This window comes from Podarcis vaucheri (genome assembly GCF_965113315.1).
Source record: "Podarcis vaucheri genome assembly, chromosome: 6".
NCBI classification, from domain to species: Eukaryota; Metazoa; Chordata; class Lepidosauria; order Squamata; family Lacertidae; genus Podarcis; species Podarcis vaucheri.
Genome location: NC_138764.1, coordinates 78,593,117 through 78,612,570, shown reverse-complemented (window position 1 = coordinate 78,612,570; position 19,454 = coordinate 78,593,117). Strand labels below are relative to the sequence as shown.

General features: G+C 47.0%; 2 protein-coding genes across 2 annotated transcripts in view; both read right to left on the bottom strand.

Annotated features, from left to right (window-relative positions):
* MAP1LC3A (microtubule associated protein 1 light chain 3 alpha) overlaps window positions 1-6,934 on the bottom strand; it is a 39,882-nt gene extending 32,948 nt beyond the window's left edge. The window contains exon 1 of the mRNA XM_082226601.1: window positions 6,620-6,934. Coding sequence (XP_082082727.1) covers window positions 6,620-6,659 — 40 coding nt within the window. The 5' untranslated portion in view covers window positions 6,660-6,934. The remainder of the gene's footprint in view (window positions 1-6,619) is intronic.
* A 3,225-nt stretch (window positions 6,935-10,159) lies between these two features.
* Window positions 10,160-17,219, bottom strand: DYNLRB1 (dynein light chain roadblock-type 1). Its single transcript, XM_082228267.1, has 4 exons — window positions 17,081-17,219; window positions 12,730-12,805; window positions 10,782-10,949; window positions 10,160-10,574 (listed from the first exon to the last, which is right to left on the bottom strand). Exons 1-4 carry the CDS (start codon window positions 17,081-17,083, stop codon window positions 10,531-10,533), a joined length of 291 nt encoding a protein of 96 aa, XP_082084393.1. The 5' UTR covers window positions 17,084-17,219; the 3' UTR covers window positions 10,160-10,530.
* Window positions 17,220-19,454: the final 2,235 nt, after the last annotated feature.

The window sequence follows — 19,454 nt, the reverse complement described above, 5'->3', positions numbered from 1 at the left end:
AAGCACGCTATGTAATTTCTCTCATTTCTCTTCATTATAATTATGTGCCTTTGCAACTTTGGTCCAGGGTTAAACCCTCCACCTTTTCCTGACAGGGCTCCTGTACCTTTAAGAGCTGCAGCAAACAGAAATTCAACAGGAACAGTGTGGTGCCTGCCTATTATAATCTGTTAAAAACACAAGAACTTGTTCAGGGGAAAAGGTTGCATCCCAGGAAAAGTAGTGTCCTCACAGTCCCTACTTGCTTAAGGGCTCTTCAATTTGTTGCTAAGTTAATATTTTAGCCCAGGCCAAGCTGCTGTACAGGTTCAAAGCAGGAGTGTGACCTCAATGTGCTTGCACAACACTTAAGAGCTGCTCACTGACAAGGCAGCGTTGTCACAGCATGACAACACTTGAAAACCATTCCGTGAGCTTTCTTAGAAATTACTGGACAAGGGTTCCAAGAATAATTCAAACTTTCCACAGCTCCCACCAACATACCACATAATAACCCCAGAATGTGGTAGATTTCAAGCATCAAGCAAGAGACATTCTCTATGGCTTCCTTTGCTAACCTGTTTCGCCTTCCAAATGTTTCAGACTACAACTCCCATCAGCCCAACAAACGTGTAATGGCTAGGGCAGATGGGAGTTGCACTCCAATACATCTGGAGATAAACAGGATATCAAAGGCTAATCTGTGGTGCGGACTGTTGGGTGGAATCTGAATTGGGTGAAAAATAATACACACACAACAAAAGAGAACATTTTGGAGAAAACATTTGCTTCCAGAAGGGCATACGAAACCTTCAGGTATGACAGTTCAGCAAGGCTTCAATGACAGAAGATGGGAGCCTACACAAGACACATCTATCGGACCAAAACAGATGCGGCACAGAAGATCACATAACCATAAGAGTTAGAAGGTACCTCTAGAGGTCATCCAGCCCAACCCCTTGCTCAGGACAGGATCTGCAATGCAGAGTGCCATGTAGAAGAATCTGTGATCAGATTTCCCAATTAATTTAAAAAGAAATAGTAGAAGAAGCCACATCTTTACAATGACATGCCCAATGTAATATTCATTCCAGCACCTCATTCTCCACTGCAAATATTTCGTCTGTGGGCTTGCCTTTAGCTATACAAAATTCCTGTTTGCCTCACTAGGGAAAACTACAGATACCCATGCTGTGGCTTCCCCCCACCTTCCAAAAAAAGCCCAAAGTTAAATAGCAGCTTTGGGGAGGGACAGTATGGCCAAGGACAGGTTTGTTATTTCTATAGCCTCCACCAGAGTTGCTGCTCTCCACAAAACTGAAACACCACCCCAGCTGTTTTAAACAAAAAACAAAAACCCAAAACAAAATATTCAGGGGATCTGATCACAGATCTGCAATATCACATCTGTTTCAGTCTTTGGATAAACAGTACTCAGATAACAGAATACTAAGGTACTTGCATTCCTGGTGCTTTTTCTTTACTCAGTTTCTGGTTACATTGCATGAGGTGATTAGGAAACCTATCCAACCCCAGTCATCAGCTCCCTGGATGCCCTTAGTCAAGTCAATCCTCTCACTCTCAAATTCTCCACCAATAAAATAGGGGTGACAGAGAACTCACACATAATGGATGTGGAGCTGAAAAAAATGGTGAAGTAGGCTTGTACAAGGTCAATTGCCTGGCTCTTTCTGATCAGAACTACCCCCAAGGGAATCAGAAAGGGAAGTTTTTCTAAATTGAGGGAAATGGTTAACATAGCGAAGTACTGAGGTGGGAAAATAAAAAATGAGGTGCACAACAGAGCTTTATTATTGATCATCATCATCATATTGTCATTAACTGTTTTTAAATAGGATTCTCCAATAATATTGTTCTCTAAGTGGCTCAAACATGAATGAAAGTTAAAGACAAGTATGATAAAGGTAAAGGTACCCCTGACCATCAGGTCCAGTCGTGACCGACTCTGGGGTTGCGGCGCTCATCTCGCTCTATGGGCCGAGGGGGCCGGCGTTTGTCCGCAGACAGCTTCCGGTTCATGTGGCCAGCGTGACTAGCCGCTTCTGGTGAACCAGAGCAGCGCACAGAAACACCGTTTACCTTCCCGCCGGAGCAGTTCCTATTTATCTACTTGCACTTTGACGTGCTTTCGAACTGCTAGGTTGGCAGGAGCAGGGACCAAGCAAAGGGAGCTCACCCCGTCGCGGGGATTCGAACCGCCGACCTTCTGATCGGCATGTCCTAGGCTCTGTGGTTTAACCCACAGCGCCACCCGCGTCCCTACAAGTATGATACAAGGGCCATTAAACACACAGCCTAAACATTACCAGCACAGATAGGAATAAAACCAGAGGACACCACCCATCCCCTGAAAAGTCTGGGAAACATGGTCTAGTTTCAGGGAACACAAATGGGTAGAGAGATGTTGCACCCTGGTTCTATGTTTGGGCTACCCACATTCCTCTGGTTGGCCACTGTGGGAAGAGGACACTGGACTAGATGGACTATTGGCCTGATCCAGCAGGCTCTTTTTATGTTCTTCTGAAGATAAGAGGTCTTCACCTAGTGCCTGCACAACCTTAAAGAAGGCGCCAGGCAAGTCTCTCTGAGAAGGGCATTGGGGTGCCACCAATGAGCAGGCCATCTTGCTTGTAGTCGCTTTCCTCACTGCACTGGGCACAGGGACTCAGGGCAGGGCTTACAAATAGGATCAAAGTTCAGGTATATATGCGTGTGATATTTCAGATATCCTGGTTGCAAGCCATTAACGGGCTTGAAATATAAAACCAGCACTTCATGCTGTGTCCAGAGATGGACCAAAGGTCAGAGCAGTAGTTTATAAGATTGTGCACAATGTGAAACAAATAGATAGCTGCCCAGAGTGGCCAGGACAACCTAGTCCATTGGGTGTTGTACAATTATTGTTATTGTTATTACAGATATCCCCCTTAACATCATTAGAATTCACCCAACAACACTGAAAAGTGGTAGAGATTCAGGACAGATAAAAGGGAGTACTTCTTCACACAATGCAAATTTAACTTACGGAATTCCCTGCCGTTTTGAATATCTTTTAAGGATTAGATACGGTAAATTCATGGAGTATCCTCAGTGGCTGCTAATTATGACAGCTAATTGAAACCTCCATGTACAAAGTGCCTAGGACTTGCCGACCATATGGTCAGCGGTTCGAATCCCCGTGGCAGGGTGAGCTCCCACCGTTCGGTCCCAGCTCCTGCCCACCTAGCAGTTCAAAAGCACCCCTAAGTGCAAGTAGATAAATAGGTACCGCTTTATAGCGGGAAGGTAACGGCGTTTCCGTGCGCTGCGCTGGTGCTGGCTCGCCAGAGCAGCTTCGTCACGCTGGCCACGTGACCCGGAAGTGTCTTCGAACAGCGCTGGCTCCCGGCCTCTTAAGCGAGATGAGCACGCAACCCCATAGTCGGTCACGACTGGCCCGTACGGGCAGGGGTACCTTTACCTTTACCTTTAATTGAAACCTCCATGTACAAAAAAGGTTGTATCTCTCTCTGGATGCTTGAGACAAAGGGGAAGACTGTTTTCTTCAAGCTAACCACTGCAGAAAATAAGATTCTGGACTAGATATAACTTTGCTCTGATCCAGCTGGACTCTTCCCATGTTATTTTGTGGGTGTGCACTAAAAAGGCATTCTGGATCACCAAGAGAATAATGATTAACCACTGTTGCCATCAATAGTCTTTCCCAGCGCGCGCGCGCGCTCTCTCTATTTTACAAAACAGTTTAAGGGAACGCACTATTTTAGGAGTTGAATAGATACATAACAATATAACAATGCTTCTTCTAAAAAGAATAAATCTACATTTGAAAACAGTCATTCTTTCTAGCTAACAACACTCTCCAAACTGGCATCTGAAATAAGATATCTTGTTTATATGACAAAAGTGCTTTTAACTAAGGTGTAATCCTTTAAAATAAAAGAAAATAATGCAATAGTATTTCAGCAAACTTAACAGCGATCCTAGATACATATAAGCCTAACTGAATGCCAAAATAGGGAGGGGGTGGATGACTAGAAAATACTTGATAATCTGATAAGCATCTATTCACTTGCAGACATAGCCATTAAGGGGACACAAGGGCCTTGACAGCTGCTTTGAGTCAAAAATGAATAATGGAAAATGAACAGGGTCAATATTTATGATAGGAGAAAACTATTGATGAGTCACTGGCATTTTCTTGGAGGAAACACAAGCCTGTCTGGTAAACATTCTTAAAGAGGATCATTCTGAAGCAGCAGGACCTGCTTATGGTGAAAAACTCCAAAAGCATTCAACTGATCTTCACTCAGCAAGCTGTCATTTTAATGCCCAGGCTGCCATAGATGAAGAGCAGTGCTCTTGCAAAACTGCAATTCATCACAATAGGGATGTGCTGGAGAACTTCCCTGTGGACTCACTTCAGTGCTCTGAACTAGTTTTGTAATTTATGCATGTGTTCTTGTTTTACATAAAATATTTTGTTTTCCTACCACCCAGTGGCCAAATTGGAATGTACTGGAAGAGGCAGAGAAACAGAATGAAAATAGATGAATCACAGAGATTAGGGATGGGAATTTTGGAGAGAAATGAGATCTGTACATCACACTTATCCCCGATGACTACAGATCCTGCTCATCCTCCCAGGCTTCTGAATTGCTTTATCTTACACAACTGATAAGGACTAGAAACTTTCCTCATTTTATTCCAAGAGAGGAATAAGTGTCCAGCGCTGTACTTATTTATCCTCTCTGAAAGACAGTGGCAGAATACAACAACTAACAACAAAGTCCAACTGTTGGAGAAGTATAAGCATCAACAACATACAGATCTAAATCTAATCCTTAATTAAGGATTAATGACTGTCAATCTGAAGACAATGTAACAAGTGAGAAGGTAGTTATTTGAACACAGATTCTGGAATGTATTTTACATTTTCTGAAAGTACTTTTAGGGCAGCGGCCATGTGAAAAACAGGAGAGCTTAATATTTCCCAGGAGCCTTTAGCTGCCTTTGATCAGAACAGGATGCTGGTTTCTCAAGGAAGACCAACGAAATATACATTGCGCCTATTCCAAACGATCGCTCACCAAAGGCAGATACCCAGTTCTAACCATAGGAAGGAAGTCATAGACTTTTGTCCCTCCTTTCAGCTTCTACAGTAGGTTTTTTATGTTTGTGTTAGTATTCTTAGATATTTTCAGCAAAAGGGGGAAATAATCTGGAGACCCTAGAAATCTACAGACACAGCAGATTACCCAAAGCCACACTCTCTGCTCCATTAATCAAAACAGAAGAATGACAAGTGGGAATATACTGTGGGCATAACAAGCGCTTCGAATCTCGGGGGCGGGACCCCGCTGAATGCCTTGGATCCCATTGGAGGCAGCAAATATTTCCACCCGAGTGGGAGTGAAATGGCTCTCTTCCAGCAGAGCTCCTCTTTCAACCGCACATTTGGCTCTTTCGAGGGCTGGGGGTTTCTCTGGCACAGGGACGTGGCTTTCCAGCTCCGCGTTCCAAGCCCCCATCATTGCAGAGGCTGGACCACATCAATGTCTCTCCCCCCCCCCCACTTTTCTTATTTGTAGGCATTACATCACCGCTAGGGTTCGGCTGGGCTGCTGCAGCTGCTAATTACCTCGGGCTTCCTTCCTGCCTCCTTGCCCTGCCTGGCTCAGCAGCAGGAAACTTGAACGATCAAGCAAAACAAAGAGAGTCACCTGGCTGCCTACAGCTCCCAGAGTCGCCCAAAGCGCATTTATCTCCAGGTCTGGGTTGAACATACACCAAGACAAGGAGGGATTTTTTTTCCAAGGGGCGGAACCTGCAGCAATTTGGGCACCGAGTTTCAAGTTGCTTTTAGAAGGGGGGGGGCAAGGCAGGTTTTAGAGGGGGCAAGAGGAGCTGCCCCTGCCATTAGGAGGACAGAACGGGTGGGGAAAGTGGAAAGATGCCAGAAGCAAAGCAGTCTGTCCCAGTAAAGGGTGTTGAGTCACCCAGCACACCCCACCGAAGTTTCCTTAGTGGGGGAGAGGCGGAATCTTTATGAAAATGCCTCGGGTTTGGATGACCGAAGGGCACATTTTGGAGAGGAGGTGATCACCTGCCCTTGCGTTTTTAGGCACTTCTCATTCGCACACCCCCAAACAGGTACGAGTTAAAAGTCTTGCCCTAGATTGAGAGACGCAGGTGAGCTGGAGGGAGCCGAAATCTAAATAATCTTGGGGAGGAGGCACCCCAAGGGGGTGTGAGCCCGGCTCCCTCCAGCTCTTAGCCCACTGCGCCCTCTCCAACAGCATAAGGAACCCTGGAGGCGGAGAAAAGGGAAGCACCCTGGGTGGAAAAAACAAGAGCGAAGAAAACAAGGGCATTAAGCTCCTCCGCTTAATTCCGCGGCAGCGTCAATGCAGAGCAGCAAAAAGGGCTCCTTTGGCGGCCTGAGCCTCCCCCCACACACATTTGCGCCCTCCAAACCTCCGCGCCCCCTTCGCTTGCTCCCCAAAACGTCAGGGTAGGAGGGACGGCGGCGGTAAGCTCCCTCTCTCCCCCCCAACCCCCCCCCCGTTGTCCCAACCTGCTGGCCCCGGGAGCCGAGCGTTTTACCGACGTAGGAACTTACAGAAGCTCCGCCGCTGCTTGAAAGGCCGGTCCGAAGGCATCTCGGCCGGGGATGGAAGGGGTGTGAGCCAAGAGCGCCGCGACTCAGCAGGGATCTTGCCCGGGCTCCAAAGACCCCGCGGCTGGAGAGGGACGGACGCGGCCGAGCTCCCCACAGCCGCCTCTGGCTGCCGGAGGACGCCGCCTATTTAAGTCCTCGAAGGGCAGCAGGTGCCTCGCGGGAGGCAAGAGCCAGCCGACTGTCGCTGCTGCTGCTGCTTCGTCGTCGCTGCCGCCAGCTGGGCGATCCTTCCCGGAGCTGGCAAAGCAGCGGTGACTTCACCAGCAGCCTCCTTAAAGGGGAGGTGCGCGGCCCCGCCCCTTCTGCAGTGCGGCCTCCTTGCCAGGGACGCACCGCGGCCGGAGCCGGCAGCCCTCGGCGCTCTTTCCGCTCCAGACGCCCTGGCGAGGAGGCTGGGCTTCGCGGGGAAGGGAACAATGCAGGCGCGGGGAAGGGCGAGGAGCATGCACAGAGTGCTGCTTCCTCGGGCTCGTGTTTTTAGCTGGCGCAGGCCTCGCTACGGAGGGAGCCTCGCGTCTCTCTTTTAAACTAAGGAGAGGCCCGTTCATCGAAGACTTAACCTCGGATTCCCCTTCCCCGCCAGTCCTTCCTTTCAGGCTCTGATAAACCAGAGGAATAAATCGAAGCAGAAAGCCTCAAACCGCCTTCAGTGCAATCCATAAGGCTTTTCCCCTTCTCTTGATGATATAGCCATAGTGATGCCATGAACCCAGTAAAAAGCCACTGAACATGCACAGAGTGCCCTCTTCCTACTGCATGCAGAATAACCTAATTATGTGAACAGGAATTCTGGGTCAGAAGGAGCTTTGAGGTTGAGCAGGGTCTCATATGCTTATTTATACAGTGGTGCCCCGCAAGACAAATGCCTCGCAAGACGAAAAACTCGCTAGACGAAAGGGTTTTCCGTTTTTTGAGTCGCTTCGCAAGACGAATTTCCCTATGGGCTTGCTTCGCAAGACGAAACGTCTTGCGAATTTTGTTTCCTTTTTCTTAAAGCCGCTAAGCCGTTAATAGCCACTAAGCCGCTAATAGCTGTGCTTCGCAAGACGAAAAAACCGCAAGATGAAGAGACTTGCGGAACGGATTAATTTCGTCTTGCAAGGCACCACTGTATTTTTATGAGCAGGTACCCAAAGGTGGTGTTCTACCCCAGTGTTTCCCAACCACTGTTCCATGGCACACTAGTGTGCCGCGAGATGTTGCCTGGTGTGCCGCGGGAAAAATTAAAAAATTCGAAAGATTTTTTTTTAAGTCAAATTTTCGATTGGGGCGCCGTCACTAGATGACCCCTGGGGTTCCCTGCCTTCCTCCTCCTCCTCCTCCGGGGAGGCCCTTCCTGGCTCTCGGCCAAGGCTTGGCGGCTGCCACTCACTCGCTCGCCCACCCGTCCCTCCATCCCTGCATCCGGCCTCTCCCCCTCCGTCCCTGGCGCGGGGGCTGCCGGAATCCGTAGTCCCCTCGCCCTTGGGCTCCGCGCCCGCGCGGGGTGCGCAAACTACATTTCCCAGCGTGGCCTGGCGGGCCGGGCGTTTTGTTTGAAGCGCTCTTCTCCCGGCCATGGAATGAGTGCAGCGGCGGCCGGGCGGGCAGGGGCTCTTCCGCGCAGACCCCGCGCAGCCTGCCTGCGCCCCCGCGGAGATCGGGCGGCAGGATGGAGGCCAGGGATCCCCGCGGAGGCGGAGCGGCGGAGGCTGCCCCCCAGGTAGGGCTGCGTCGGGGTTTTTTTTATTTTTGCAATGCTGCATCCATGCCGGAGGGGACGCATCGGACCGCGGGGAGACCCCTTGGCGGGCGTGCAAGGCAATGCATGCGTGCAGGCGTTGCATGGAGTGCAGTGCAATGCAATGGCAACGCGGCGCCCTGCATGCATGCATGCAACTTCCACTGGCGCTCCGGACTTGGCAGGTGAGGGGGGTCCCCAGTGGGCGGCAGAGAGAGCCGGGAGGGCGAAGGGGAGCCGGGGGGAGCAGCGCTGCTCCCCGAGCCGAGCCCGGGGGAAAACTTCTGCATTGTTGCGCCGGGTGTTGGAAGCGGAGGCTGGCAGTGGCCCCTCACCTGCAAAACCTGGTCGCCTCTCATATATTTCGTGCATTGCATTCATCGCCCGCTTTCTCCTTCAAGGAGCTCCCGGGGGCGCATGTGGTTCTCCCCGTGTTATCCTCGCAACAGCCCTGCGAGGTGGGTCAGGCGAGTGGCCCAAGGGAGCACCCAGGGATTGTCCTGGCCAGGTGGGGTGATTTGAACCCTGCTCTCTGCCCGGTCTTCGTCCTCATTTAGCCCCCACATGTGCATGACTGTGCATGACTGAGGTTTTTCCCCCTCGTCTTGGCTATGGTGTGAGTCTGTGCTGTTAATTAATGGGGTTCTGCCTTCGGAGAAGATGAGCCAGCCCTCAAGGAGGTGATTATGTAATTTGCTAGCAATTCATGTCCCTCCCGGCGTGACGCTGCGCGCTGACGTCACGGGGCTGTAATGGTGGTGTGCCTCGAGATTTTTTTCATGAAACAAGTGTGCCTTTGCCCAAAAAAGGTTGGGAAACACTGTTCTACCCTCACGCCACCATTTTATCCTCCCTACAACTCTCTGATGTAGGTTAGACGGTCCAGAGGGATCATGACTACTTGGCCAAGGTCAAGCTTCATGGCTAAGAAATCCTTGTGGAATTTACAGCAGCACCAGATCCCATTGCAGGATCTAAAAAACCTATAGGCCTCTCCACCTCTTTAACCGCAACTAGTCTCCTGCTTCTCTCTCTTTTTTAATTATAAGGGCCAGTTCTACTGCAGCAGGGGTTGGGACCTTAAGTCCCTAGCACCAAATCTATTTGGACCTCAGGAGTCTCCCCAGGCCACAACCTGCTTCACACCCTCTTTGAGTAGTTTTACCTGGCTGAAATGCATCCTTGAACTCTGATAATGCCTGGATATAGAAAAGAGCTGAGTGCACAAAGAAACCAGCATACTGTACAATTGTAAAATTTACATGCATTTCACCCAGTGGCCATCACTGCCTCCTGTGGAAGTGAGTTCCGTGGTTTATGTGCTGTGTGAAGAAGTACTTTCTTTTATCTGCCCTGATCTTCCAACATTCAGCTTCACAAGTTCTAGTATTATGTATTTAATATTATGAGAAAGGAAGGAAACTTTTTTTCTATCCGTTTTCTCCATGTCATGCGTAATTTTACAAACTTCTATCATGTATTCCTCGCCTTTTCTCTAAACTAGAAAGCCCCAAATGCAACCTGAGAGTCACTCCATCCACTTATCATTTTGGTTGCCCTTTTCTGAACCTTCTCCAACTCTCCCAATATCCTTTCTGAGGTGAGGCAACCAGAACCGTATACAATTTTCCAAATTCAGTCACTCAAAATGCTCAGGAATACCGTGACAGTGTGGGTGATTTCAAGATAAGACTTCCAATTTCTGTATTAAAAACTCAAGGCTACTGAAATCTTTAAAAATGAAACATCACAGTCCAGAATTCTTCCATTATTTTAATCAGTTTCAGAAGAAACAGCATCTTCCAAATTTAAATAAGTGTCAAAATTAAAAGGATGCAAAAGAAAAACTAATTTATGATTAGAAAGGTTTCAGACAACAGTCCTGTACAATTACATTTTCTGGAAAAAAATCTTTGACACTTAAGTTAGCCTGATTTCCTTGCTTTTCTTCTTCATCTAGTTACATTTTAGTTATATGAAGATACTCCTTGAATCTACATTTAACAGTTAAAAACAGAATCTCTCTCAGACATTATTAATGTGGCACAAACAATTATTTACTAACAGCTTTTTGGACGTTAAATAAAAATACATTTAAGTATAAGGAACTGAAGGTCATTTTGAGAGGATTTCACTCCGTTGGATTCTGAACGACAATCAGGAAATAGTCCTTATCTGCAAGGAAATAAAAGAGGGGTTTTTTTTAATAGGAAATCCATCTAAAACTCTTTCACCACTATTTAGAACCCACACTTTTCTGTATTTCCTATATAGGAGTACAAATTAAAGAGTGTATCCCATATAAAAGTTTAGATTTAGAGATAATGAAATTCCACTTTGGCATCCGAATGTTCCAAGAAGAGCTTTCCCTGTTTGTTTTACCTGGCGCAACCATGATTTCGTTTTTCTTGGAGCGAATCCGCAAGAACGTGAGGTCATTCTGGGGGTCAATATCTCGCACGGTCCCCCTTGCCTTCATTATTAAGTTGTGCATTAAGCCTGCATACTGCACTGTGGTGGGGTTATCCATGGTGCTTTTGATGGGAATGCCTGCAGGGTGCAAAATGATTCTGTGGTTACGTTAGGCTAAGACATGGTATAATATGAGAAACTTAAGGGCCTAACCAGCCCTGTCTGCAGAAGGCCTGTACAAGGACTTCCGCTTGTGCCTACCAAGTGAAGAAAGCTTACTTCTTTGTCACCACTGCACCCGCAAGTAGCCGTATGGCAAAGCTTTTCTGAGTGGCGAATGAGCTTTTGTCATCTGGCCAAGACAGTATTGCTCTGACACCCTCCTTTGCAATTCACTTTAGGGGGGGAAATCACTTGTATTCAAACAAAATTGGATGCCGCAGTTACCCCAAGTCCAATGGAAGTGCCTAGAACACTGCATCTTCCATCTAAACAGTTTAGATTATTGCAGCTTGAGGATGTGGTCAAGCTGCTTGAAGAAGTGCAGCTGATCACCTGCCCGCTTGATGCTTGCCCATACTGCTTTCTTAGAGCTAGCCACAGGGAGTTGACATGGTGGGTACAGGAAGCGACTGATGCTTCAGTGGAGAAAGGGTAAGTACCATCTGCCTTGAAGAAGGTGGTGGTGTGGTGTGTCACCTCCTTAAGAAGTCCTCCCCTTGGCCAAGAAGTGTTAAACAACTATCACCCAATGGCAGATATCCCCTTTTGGGACAAAGCTCTCAAGAAGGTGGCAGCGGTCCAGCTTCAGGCATGCTTGGAGGAAGCTGATTACTTGGAACCATTCCAGTCAGGCTTCAGGCCTGGTCATGGCACTGAAACTGCCTTGGTCACCCCAGTTGCTGATGTTTGGTGGGAGAAAGAAGAGGGCAGTGTAACCCTGCTCATTCTCCTCCATTTCTCGGCCACTTTCGATACTGTTGATCACAGTATCCTTCTGGAGTTTCTCAAGGTAGTAAGGGTTGGGTGAACCGTGCTTCAGAAATCTGACGACACACCTATTTACCCTGGCCTTTTGACACCTGAGATGTATATTTTCAGGACCCACCTTATTTTTTTGAGATTGTAAGTTGTTTTTAATGTTGTGTTTTCATTGTTGTAACCTGCTCTGGGATCTTACAGTAAAGGGCAGGTAATTACGGCGAAGTTCTCCACCACTGTTAATAGGGCCTTGCAGAGCACAATTTTAGGAACAGGCACACAGGCAGACATTCAGCAGTATTACACCATCCCAATTTGTAGAGGAAGACGCAAAATTAATTGGTCACAAGCACTGCTAAATTCATTATCAAAGGTACAGCACATCCTTAAAGATATGTACTATGCTTTTTGATTTCACTGGGACTTACTCCCATATAAACATGCATAGGATTGTAGCCTTAGCATCACAGCAGACATTTCTAACATGCAAGTGGGTTTCTCTAACCCAAGTGTGTTATGTCGCCCATGGAAAACTGTCTGGCTCCTGGAATTCTCCCCAGACTGTACAACCTTTTCCCAAGCCACACCCCTCACTGGCTCCATTCCACACCTTGAATATTTCTGCCTGGCGAGAAGGTATCCCTGAGTTCTGATAATGCATCTTCCTTGCCTGGATGAAGGCTAAAGAAACCAATATACTGTGCAAAGGTAAAATCTACATTCATTGCTCCACCCACTTTTCCCTCTGGCCCCATTCATCACAGCATGTGACGGTTCACATATACCTAATAAAACAAAAACAAACTAATAACCCCCTCCCACACAAGAACATTTATTATTAAATTTATTGCACAATCAGGATAAATTTAGTATGTCAATAGAGCATCAGGGCCTAAAAGAGTGGCTTTCACCAACAACAACCATAATTGCACAATACCTTCTGAATTAACAATAATGATTCCTTGGACCCCCTTTTGACTCTGAATTCGCTTAAGGGTTTCTTCTACCTCAGCCTGGAAGAAAAAGAAAATATGCAAGTGTATCTTGAAAGATGCAATTTGTTTTCCAATAATGCTGTGTAATAAGACATCTGGAAAGACTGGAGGGGTAAGAGGATTCGGAGAGGTACGTCTTGTGCTCCAAGCACAAAAGCACAGCTCTCTCCAGCACCACCATATCATCAAAGTCTGCTTAAGCTTTTCTTAAGGCCACAATTTTCCTCCCATCATCTGGCAATAAGTCCTGGGAAGCCAGAAACTGGTTCTGCTTATCCGTTTCAGTGGCTTTGCTTATCAGGCTCAGACGTTACACAAGGCAGCGCAATGATAGGGGTGAAATCCTGGCGCATATTGCACAGAAGTCTCCCCCTCTCATGTTACAACAAAGGCCTCTTCACACATCACTTCCTATATGGAAATCATCTTTATGCTGGAAAATATCTTGCAGAATACAACCTGGGAAGCACAGTGCAAATATTTAAATGCTGCTATGGCAAGCCAAGAGGTGTCATTTAAAAGATTTCATGGTTCAGCAGCAATGGCATGTAGATGATCCTAAGAGGTAGGTTAGGGTTAGAAACGGACTGGCTCAAGGTCACCCATCGAACTTCGTAACTAAGTGGGGAATTGAACTTTGGTTTCCCAGCATAGGTGTCAACTTTTCCCTTTTCTTGTGAGGAATCCTATTCAGAATAAGGGAAATTCCCTTTAAAAAAGGGAAATGTTGACAGCTATGTTTCCCAGGCCCTGGTCGTACAAACAAACATCCCCACATATATATTTAAATGCTCTTTTTTGTTTTGTTTAGGCATGTCGACCTAGATAAGGATTTTTATTACACATAAAAGTGCTGAATTTGCCCAAATTTTAATAAGTCTTCTGTCTTCTTGATTTTAAAGTTTGATTTTGCTTTTTTAAAATATGCATGCTTTATTGTTTTGTCTAAATTACTTAGAGAGTTATATTAATCATGTTAAACACACACACACTTATATATGTATAAATATCTATATATATGCAGGTTTTGGTGTCTTCGGGTGTCTTCCCGTGTAAGAGTCGGGGTGTCTGTGCGACGTTTCGACGAGGTCTCACTCGTCATCTTCAGGCTGGTGCTTTCGGCTTCTTGTTACTGGAACAGAGCAGAGTCTGGTGTTTGAGTTCCTATAAATACTGTTGAGGGGTGTGGTGTATAGCCTCCAACGTTCTGGGCAGAGAGGAAGTTCCTAGATTAGTGTGCCTTTTCTTCTTTTGTTCCTTAATTACTTGAGGGATATCTTGGGTGATTTCATGAGTGATATTCTGAATATCACTGGGTGGGTCATTAAGTGTAGATTAGTTGCTAAAGCTTTCGTGTCTTGACCTCTTGAGCTTGTGAAGAGTTTTTCTGAGAAGATGGCTGTGCTGCATTTAGTTGTGCTCTGGCTTGGCTTCGTGTATAGGGGCGAGCTATGGTTTTGTGCCTTGTGCTATATATATATACACACACACACACACACACACACCTGCAACTCAGGATAATGCAATGCATCTGATAATGTGGACTTATACTATAATAAATTAGTTAGGTCTTTCAGGTGCCATGATATACTTTTGTTATTTTGACAAAACTGTGTCAAAGGTACCCACCAGAGGTTTCTGCCTGCAGATCATTTTGCCTAGACAAGGCCAGACCTGTTATTAGGGAGACTACCGTATTTTTCGCTCTATAGGACGCACCTTTTCCCCTCCAAAAATTAAGGGGAAATGTGTGTGCGTCCTATGGAGCGAATGCAGGCTCCTTGGCTTCAGCGATAGCAACGCGAAGCCTCCGGGGCACAGAGGGAGCGCCCCCTCCGCGCTCCGGAGGCTTTGCGTTGCTTTTGCTGAAGCCTGGAGAGCGAGAGGGGTCAGTGCGCACTGACCCCCCTCGCTCTCCAGGCTTCAGGGATAGCCGCCTGAAGCCTTCAGAGCGCAGCGCGAGTTCCCACAGCGCTCCGGAGGCTTCAGGTTTCATTTGCTGAAGCCGGGAGAGTCTTGCTCTCCCGGATTCAGCAAAAGGAACCCAAAGCCTGCGGAGCACAGCGGGAACTCGCACTGAGCTCCGAAGGCTTCGGGTTCCTTTTGCTGAAGCCGGGAGAGCAAGACTCTCCTGCCTTCAGCAGAGAGGGAGAGATATGCAGTGCCCCTTCAGCCAAGCGGGAGGAGAAATGGAAGGGGCTCCGTTTCTCCTGCCGCTTCGCTGAAGGGGTGCTGAGCAGAGAGGGGGAGATTTTTTTTTCTTGTTCTCCCCCTCTAAAACAAGGTGCGTCCTATGGTCGGGTGCGTCCTATAGAGCGAAAAATACGGTACTTCATCTCTGCAGCCAGGAGGGCCATGACCACAACCACATGGAGAGGCACCAGTGATTAAGGAAACAAGTAAAGTGGCCTGGAGCAATCAAAATCCACAGTAGAAAATCCAAACTAGACAAGTCCTGACCATGATCAAGTAAAAAATGTTTAGTTCTACAGTATATGCAATCTGAATATGTGGTAACAGGCCCATTGCCCCATGCTCAACCATAAAATGAGGTTATATATTTTTCAAACTTCTGCAAACCTGGCAGGGAAGGGGGAGAGGGTTCCCTGCAGAGGCTGATGCTTCCCCTCTTCATTGTCAGTTTTGGCTACAATGCTAGCAGCATTCAGCTCATGAGTTTGCTATTATAGTGGAAGTGATAGGGAAACACAAGGTTCAATATCATACTTCAAATGTATGATGTGCCCACACTTGAAATACCGCATTTACTCAAATCTAATGGTCACCTTTTTTGGCCAAATTATGTTGCAGAAATTAAGGTGTGCATTAGATTTGATGGCATATTTACATTTGCCAGCATTTTGTTTTTGTTTCAAAGTTCTGAACATTGAGGTGTGCATTAGATTTGATGGCACATTAGACTCGAGTAAATATGGTACATGAGGCCACCACCATGCTGGAACTGTAAAGGTTTTGACCAGTGGCTGCTTGGGAAGGACATGTTGACAGTCTTGGGTTCCATGATGGAGAAAAGGTGGACTATAAATGCAAATATGTATGCACCATGGAACCACCCATGCATTGCCTTCTATATACATGTCCAACAGGCAATAGTAATGCAATACTGTGTATTTCTGTATTTGGTGTGCTTATTCTATATGATTTATGCTGTATTTATGATGCTCTATTATGTTCTGTCACATTATTGTCATTTGTAAGCCGCTTTGGGATTCATCTGAATGAAAAGCGGCACAGAAATATAATCAATCAATCAATTCAAGACATATGACAAGCTCTACTGGATCAGGAACCAATGGCTTATCTAGTTCAGCATCCTATTCTCACAGTGGTCAGTGAGATGTCTCAACAGGAAGCCTGCAAATAAACCTGAGAACTCAGCACTCTCCACACTTGTGATTCCCAGGAACACTGCCTCTGACAGTACAGGAAGAACATACTTGCTGCTGCTAGTAGGCCATTGATGGGGTCTTTTAAGTTTAGTTGTACTGTACATAGGACTTAGGAAGCAACCCACATGCATCATCTTACAAATAGTTTTGGGTGCCAACAACATGCCTTGGAGACACCTTTTGCCGGAAAGGAGAGCTAAAATGATTTTAACAAAATAATATATACATGCAAGCAGTCCCGAATCTAGACATTTTGCAGAATTCTATACAAAGTACACTGAAGGGCCAAATGTTGTGCAGGGGCAAAAGTCGTGGGTTTGGACACTAGGAGCCACAAACGCAGACCCCACTCTGCCAACAAATACAATGCAACAGAAAGCCACTCTTGTCAGCAGACCCTGCCCCATTGTGATGTTGGGGGGAAATGAGCTCCTGGGAGTACAAAATGTATCAAGCAGGAATGCATGCAGGTGAGAGCGTTGCGCATCATGAGCAGTGCTCCTGTTCTTATATGGGACCAGAAAGATGGTCACATCACGGAGATGGGGATGATGCTGTAAATAATGCAAGAGGCCCCGAAACCCGCGTGCCAAGAGAACGGCCGTGGAAATGCACGCGATCAGAGAGAAGCTGAACAGCAAAAGAAAAGAGCTGGTGAATGAAATCGGCCCCTCAGCCACATCCTTTGATCCCGGACCCCGGGGCGCGCAGGAGCTGGCCGGGTGTGGCACATCACAAGGCGGCAGCGGAGTCTGCTCCGGCCTTTTCCAAAGAGCTGCCCAGGAAGTCTCCACTGGTCACCCGAAACCCACCCAGGAAGTCTCCTCTTTTCTGCGACGGGGAGAATTCGGCAGCAGCAGACCGCCCACCCCCCTTCACTCACCATCTTGCAGAGAGGGAGGGAGATCAATGCCTTCCCTGGGAGGTACCCACAAGCTGGCACCCGAGCCCCGTCACAGTGAGCGCGCGCGCCTGCGCCCCAGCCTCACCCCGCAGGGCGAGCCGCGTCCTTAGCCAATGGTTAGAGAGGGAAGGCGGGTTCCGAAGTTTAGGGACCGGGTGTCATTTCCTACACCGCCCTCTTGTAGGAAAACATTCTGTGGGGGTGGGAGGGAAGTGGGGGTGGCGGCTATGAATCGTTGCTTTGGAAGGCTCTCCATAAACACAGAATGGGTGTTTGCAACTTCGCGTATGAAGGAGGAAAATGCGTAATGCTGGACGACCCAGTAGCTCAAACAGAGGCATCGGTGGCATAAGCGGTTCTCTCAAGGGGGAGAAAACTGAGCGTGATTTCAGAGCTGAGACCCAGGTTCAAATCCCTACTCGTTTGAAGCCCACGGGATGGTGCTTGGGGACATTGGGTCTCCTCGTGGTGGCTAAAATAGGAATTGGATGGGCAAAGAGTTTGCTACCTGGGTCCTTCTGGGGGGATGTAGAAGTATGTAGAAAGAAAGCAGTAAGTAATTTAGTGTTTGAACATAAGATTGAACATAAGAGAACAAGCATTATGGGATATTTTCAAAGCACGCTTAAAAGGAGGTGGGGTGGAGAGGGCGCTTGACAAATTTCGCCTGGGAGAGAGGCTTGATGCCACTGCCAAAGGGGGGGGGGATGCTTCCGGTATTCAAAACCATCCAAGTTTAACGCACGCAGTCCTTGGGAAAACCAGGCCCCAAATCGTTTGTGAATTTTCAGCTGTCATTTGGCTGCTGGGATTGAAGGGACACACGACTTTAGGGAGGGGTGCAGGTTACCCAACCCTGGATTAGGGCTTGAGAAAGATCAATACCAACCCCTTAAATTGATCCAGGAAACACACTGGCACCAGTGATTTTCTTAATTGAGAAAAGGCTGATAAAAGGTCTGCAAACCACCCACCCTCATTCTCTCACTCAAATTCCTGCTTAGCTACAGGCCAGAGTTAAGGGCAAGGTTGGGTGGCAGGGAATGGTAACACCCCCATGTACATGTTCTGTACCTAGAAATCCCCACGAAGCTTACTGGTATCACCAGCAGCAGCAGCAGCAGCAGCAGGGGAGCCGCAGCAGAGCAGGTAAACTTTTGCCATCTCTCCCTGATTTGTGTTTGCTGCTGCTCTCTCTGCAAGGAAGTGGGCAGCCACTGGATCATGGACGACAGGCTCCCACCCCACTGATTTGCAATAGCTGGCTTGGACACTAGGCTTCTAGCTGGGGTGGGGAGATCAAATATAAAACCAAACAAATCACAGGGTTGACATAGCTGACTTCTGGGTTAGGGTGTGTTGGTATTTGAGGTTTTGTTTTGTTTCATCTGCTGGTTAGGGGTGGAAGTATGGTTTTTGTTTCACTTTTAGTGCATTGCCAAAGTTTTCTATCACAATTATAGGGGGTTGTGTGGTTTTTAACATGCCGTATGAGATGTCTGTTTTGTATCAATTCTCCCCTATGATATAATGTATTTATGTGTATATCTTCCCATGTAGGTCATTTGAAAGCCTTTTAAAAAGCAAGTGACTATAACGTTTAATAAATAACCATGCTTAGCCTCATTCTGTAAATGTGTTGTTTCGCATGAGGCCTTGCTTCCTCATTAACTCCTCTGTATTAAAAGCACAACATCCTATTTTAGTGCATGGATGGCTAACACTTCTAGAAATGGCTTTGCTCCAGCTCCCAACATCCCTGGCCATGCTGAATGGGGCTGCTGGGAGTTTGAAAGGCCCCAGGATAGTCACCCCTGATTTAGCAGAGGGCACACAATTGCTGGCTTTTTGGCACTACTGTATTCAAGTGCTATTCTGCCATCTAGTGACATGGCCAAGAAATACATGTCTATACCAGTAACAGAAAAATTCCAAACAAATGTCACTAAAATGCAGTTACCTACGAACTAGGACTTGCAGTAATGTAGAAGTTTTGGATATGGGAAGTCCATCAATGTAAATGGGTTTCTTCAGTTATAATTGGATGCAACACTTTGACCCCTTTGTGATCAACGACAGTGAGAGCATAGCATATGCAAAAGCTTTAGTCATCAAAACAGGAAGCCGATGTGCGACAATATTTCCTGGTACTGGTTTGTTACTGACAGTGACATTACAATATCTCCACCTCACAATGGCAACCTAGGCTAAGACAAGTTCACTAAGGAGTCAACAGGATAGGAGAGAATTACAATTATGCAGACAGCTACAAGGTGTGTGTTCAAAGTCCATGAAGCACACACATGTCAGTGTGAAATAAAAGGGAAACTTTAACCTAGAGGAAGCATATGTG

Bases quoted from the DNA above. Each gene is read 5' to 3' on its own strand.
- DYNLRB1 (XM_082228267.1), bottom strand. The intron at 10,950-12,729 runs GTATTGTGCAAT...TGCACCCTGCAG, and splicing joins CATTATTGTTAATTCAGAAG to GCATTCCCATCAAAAGCACC. The intron at 10,575-10,781 runs GTAAAACAAACA...ATTTCCTTGCAG, and splicing joins CGAAATCATGGTTGCGCCAG to ATAAGGACTATTTCCTGATT.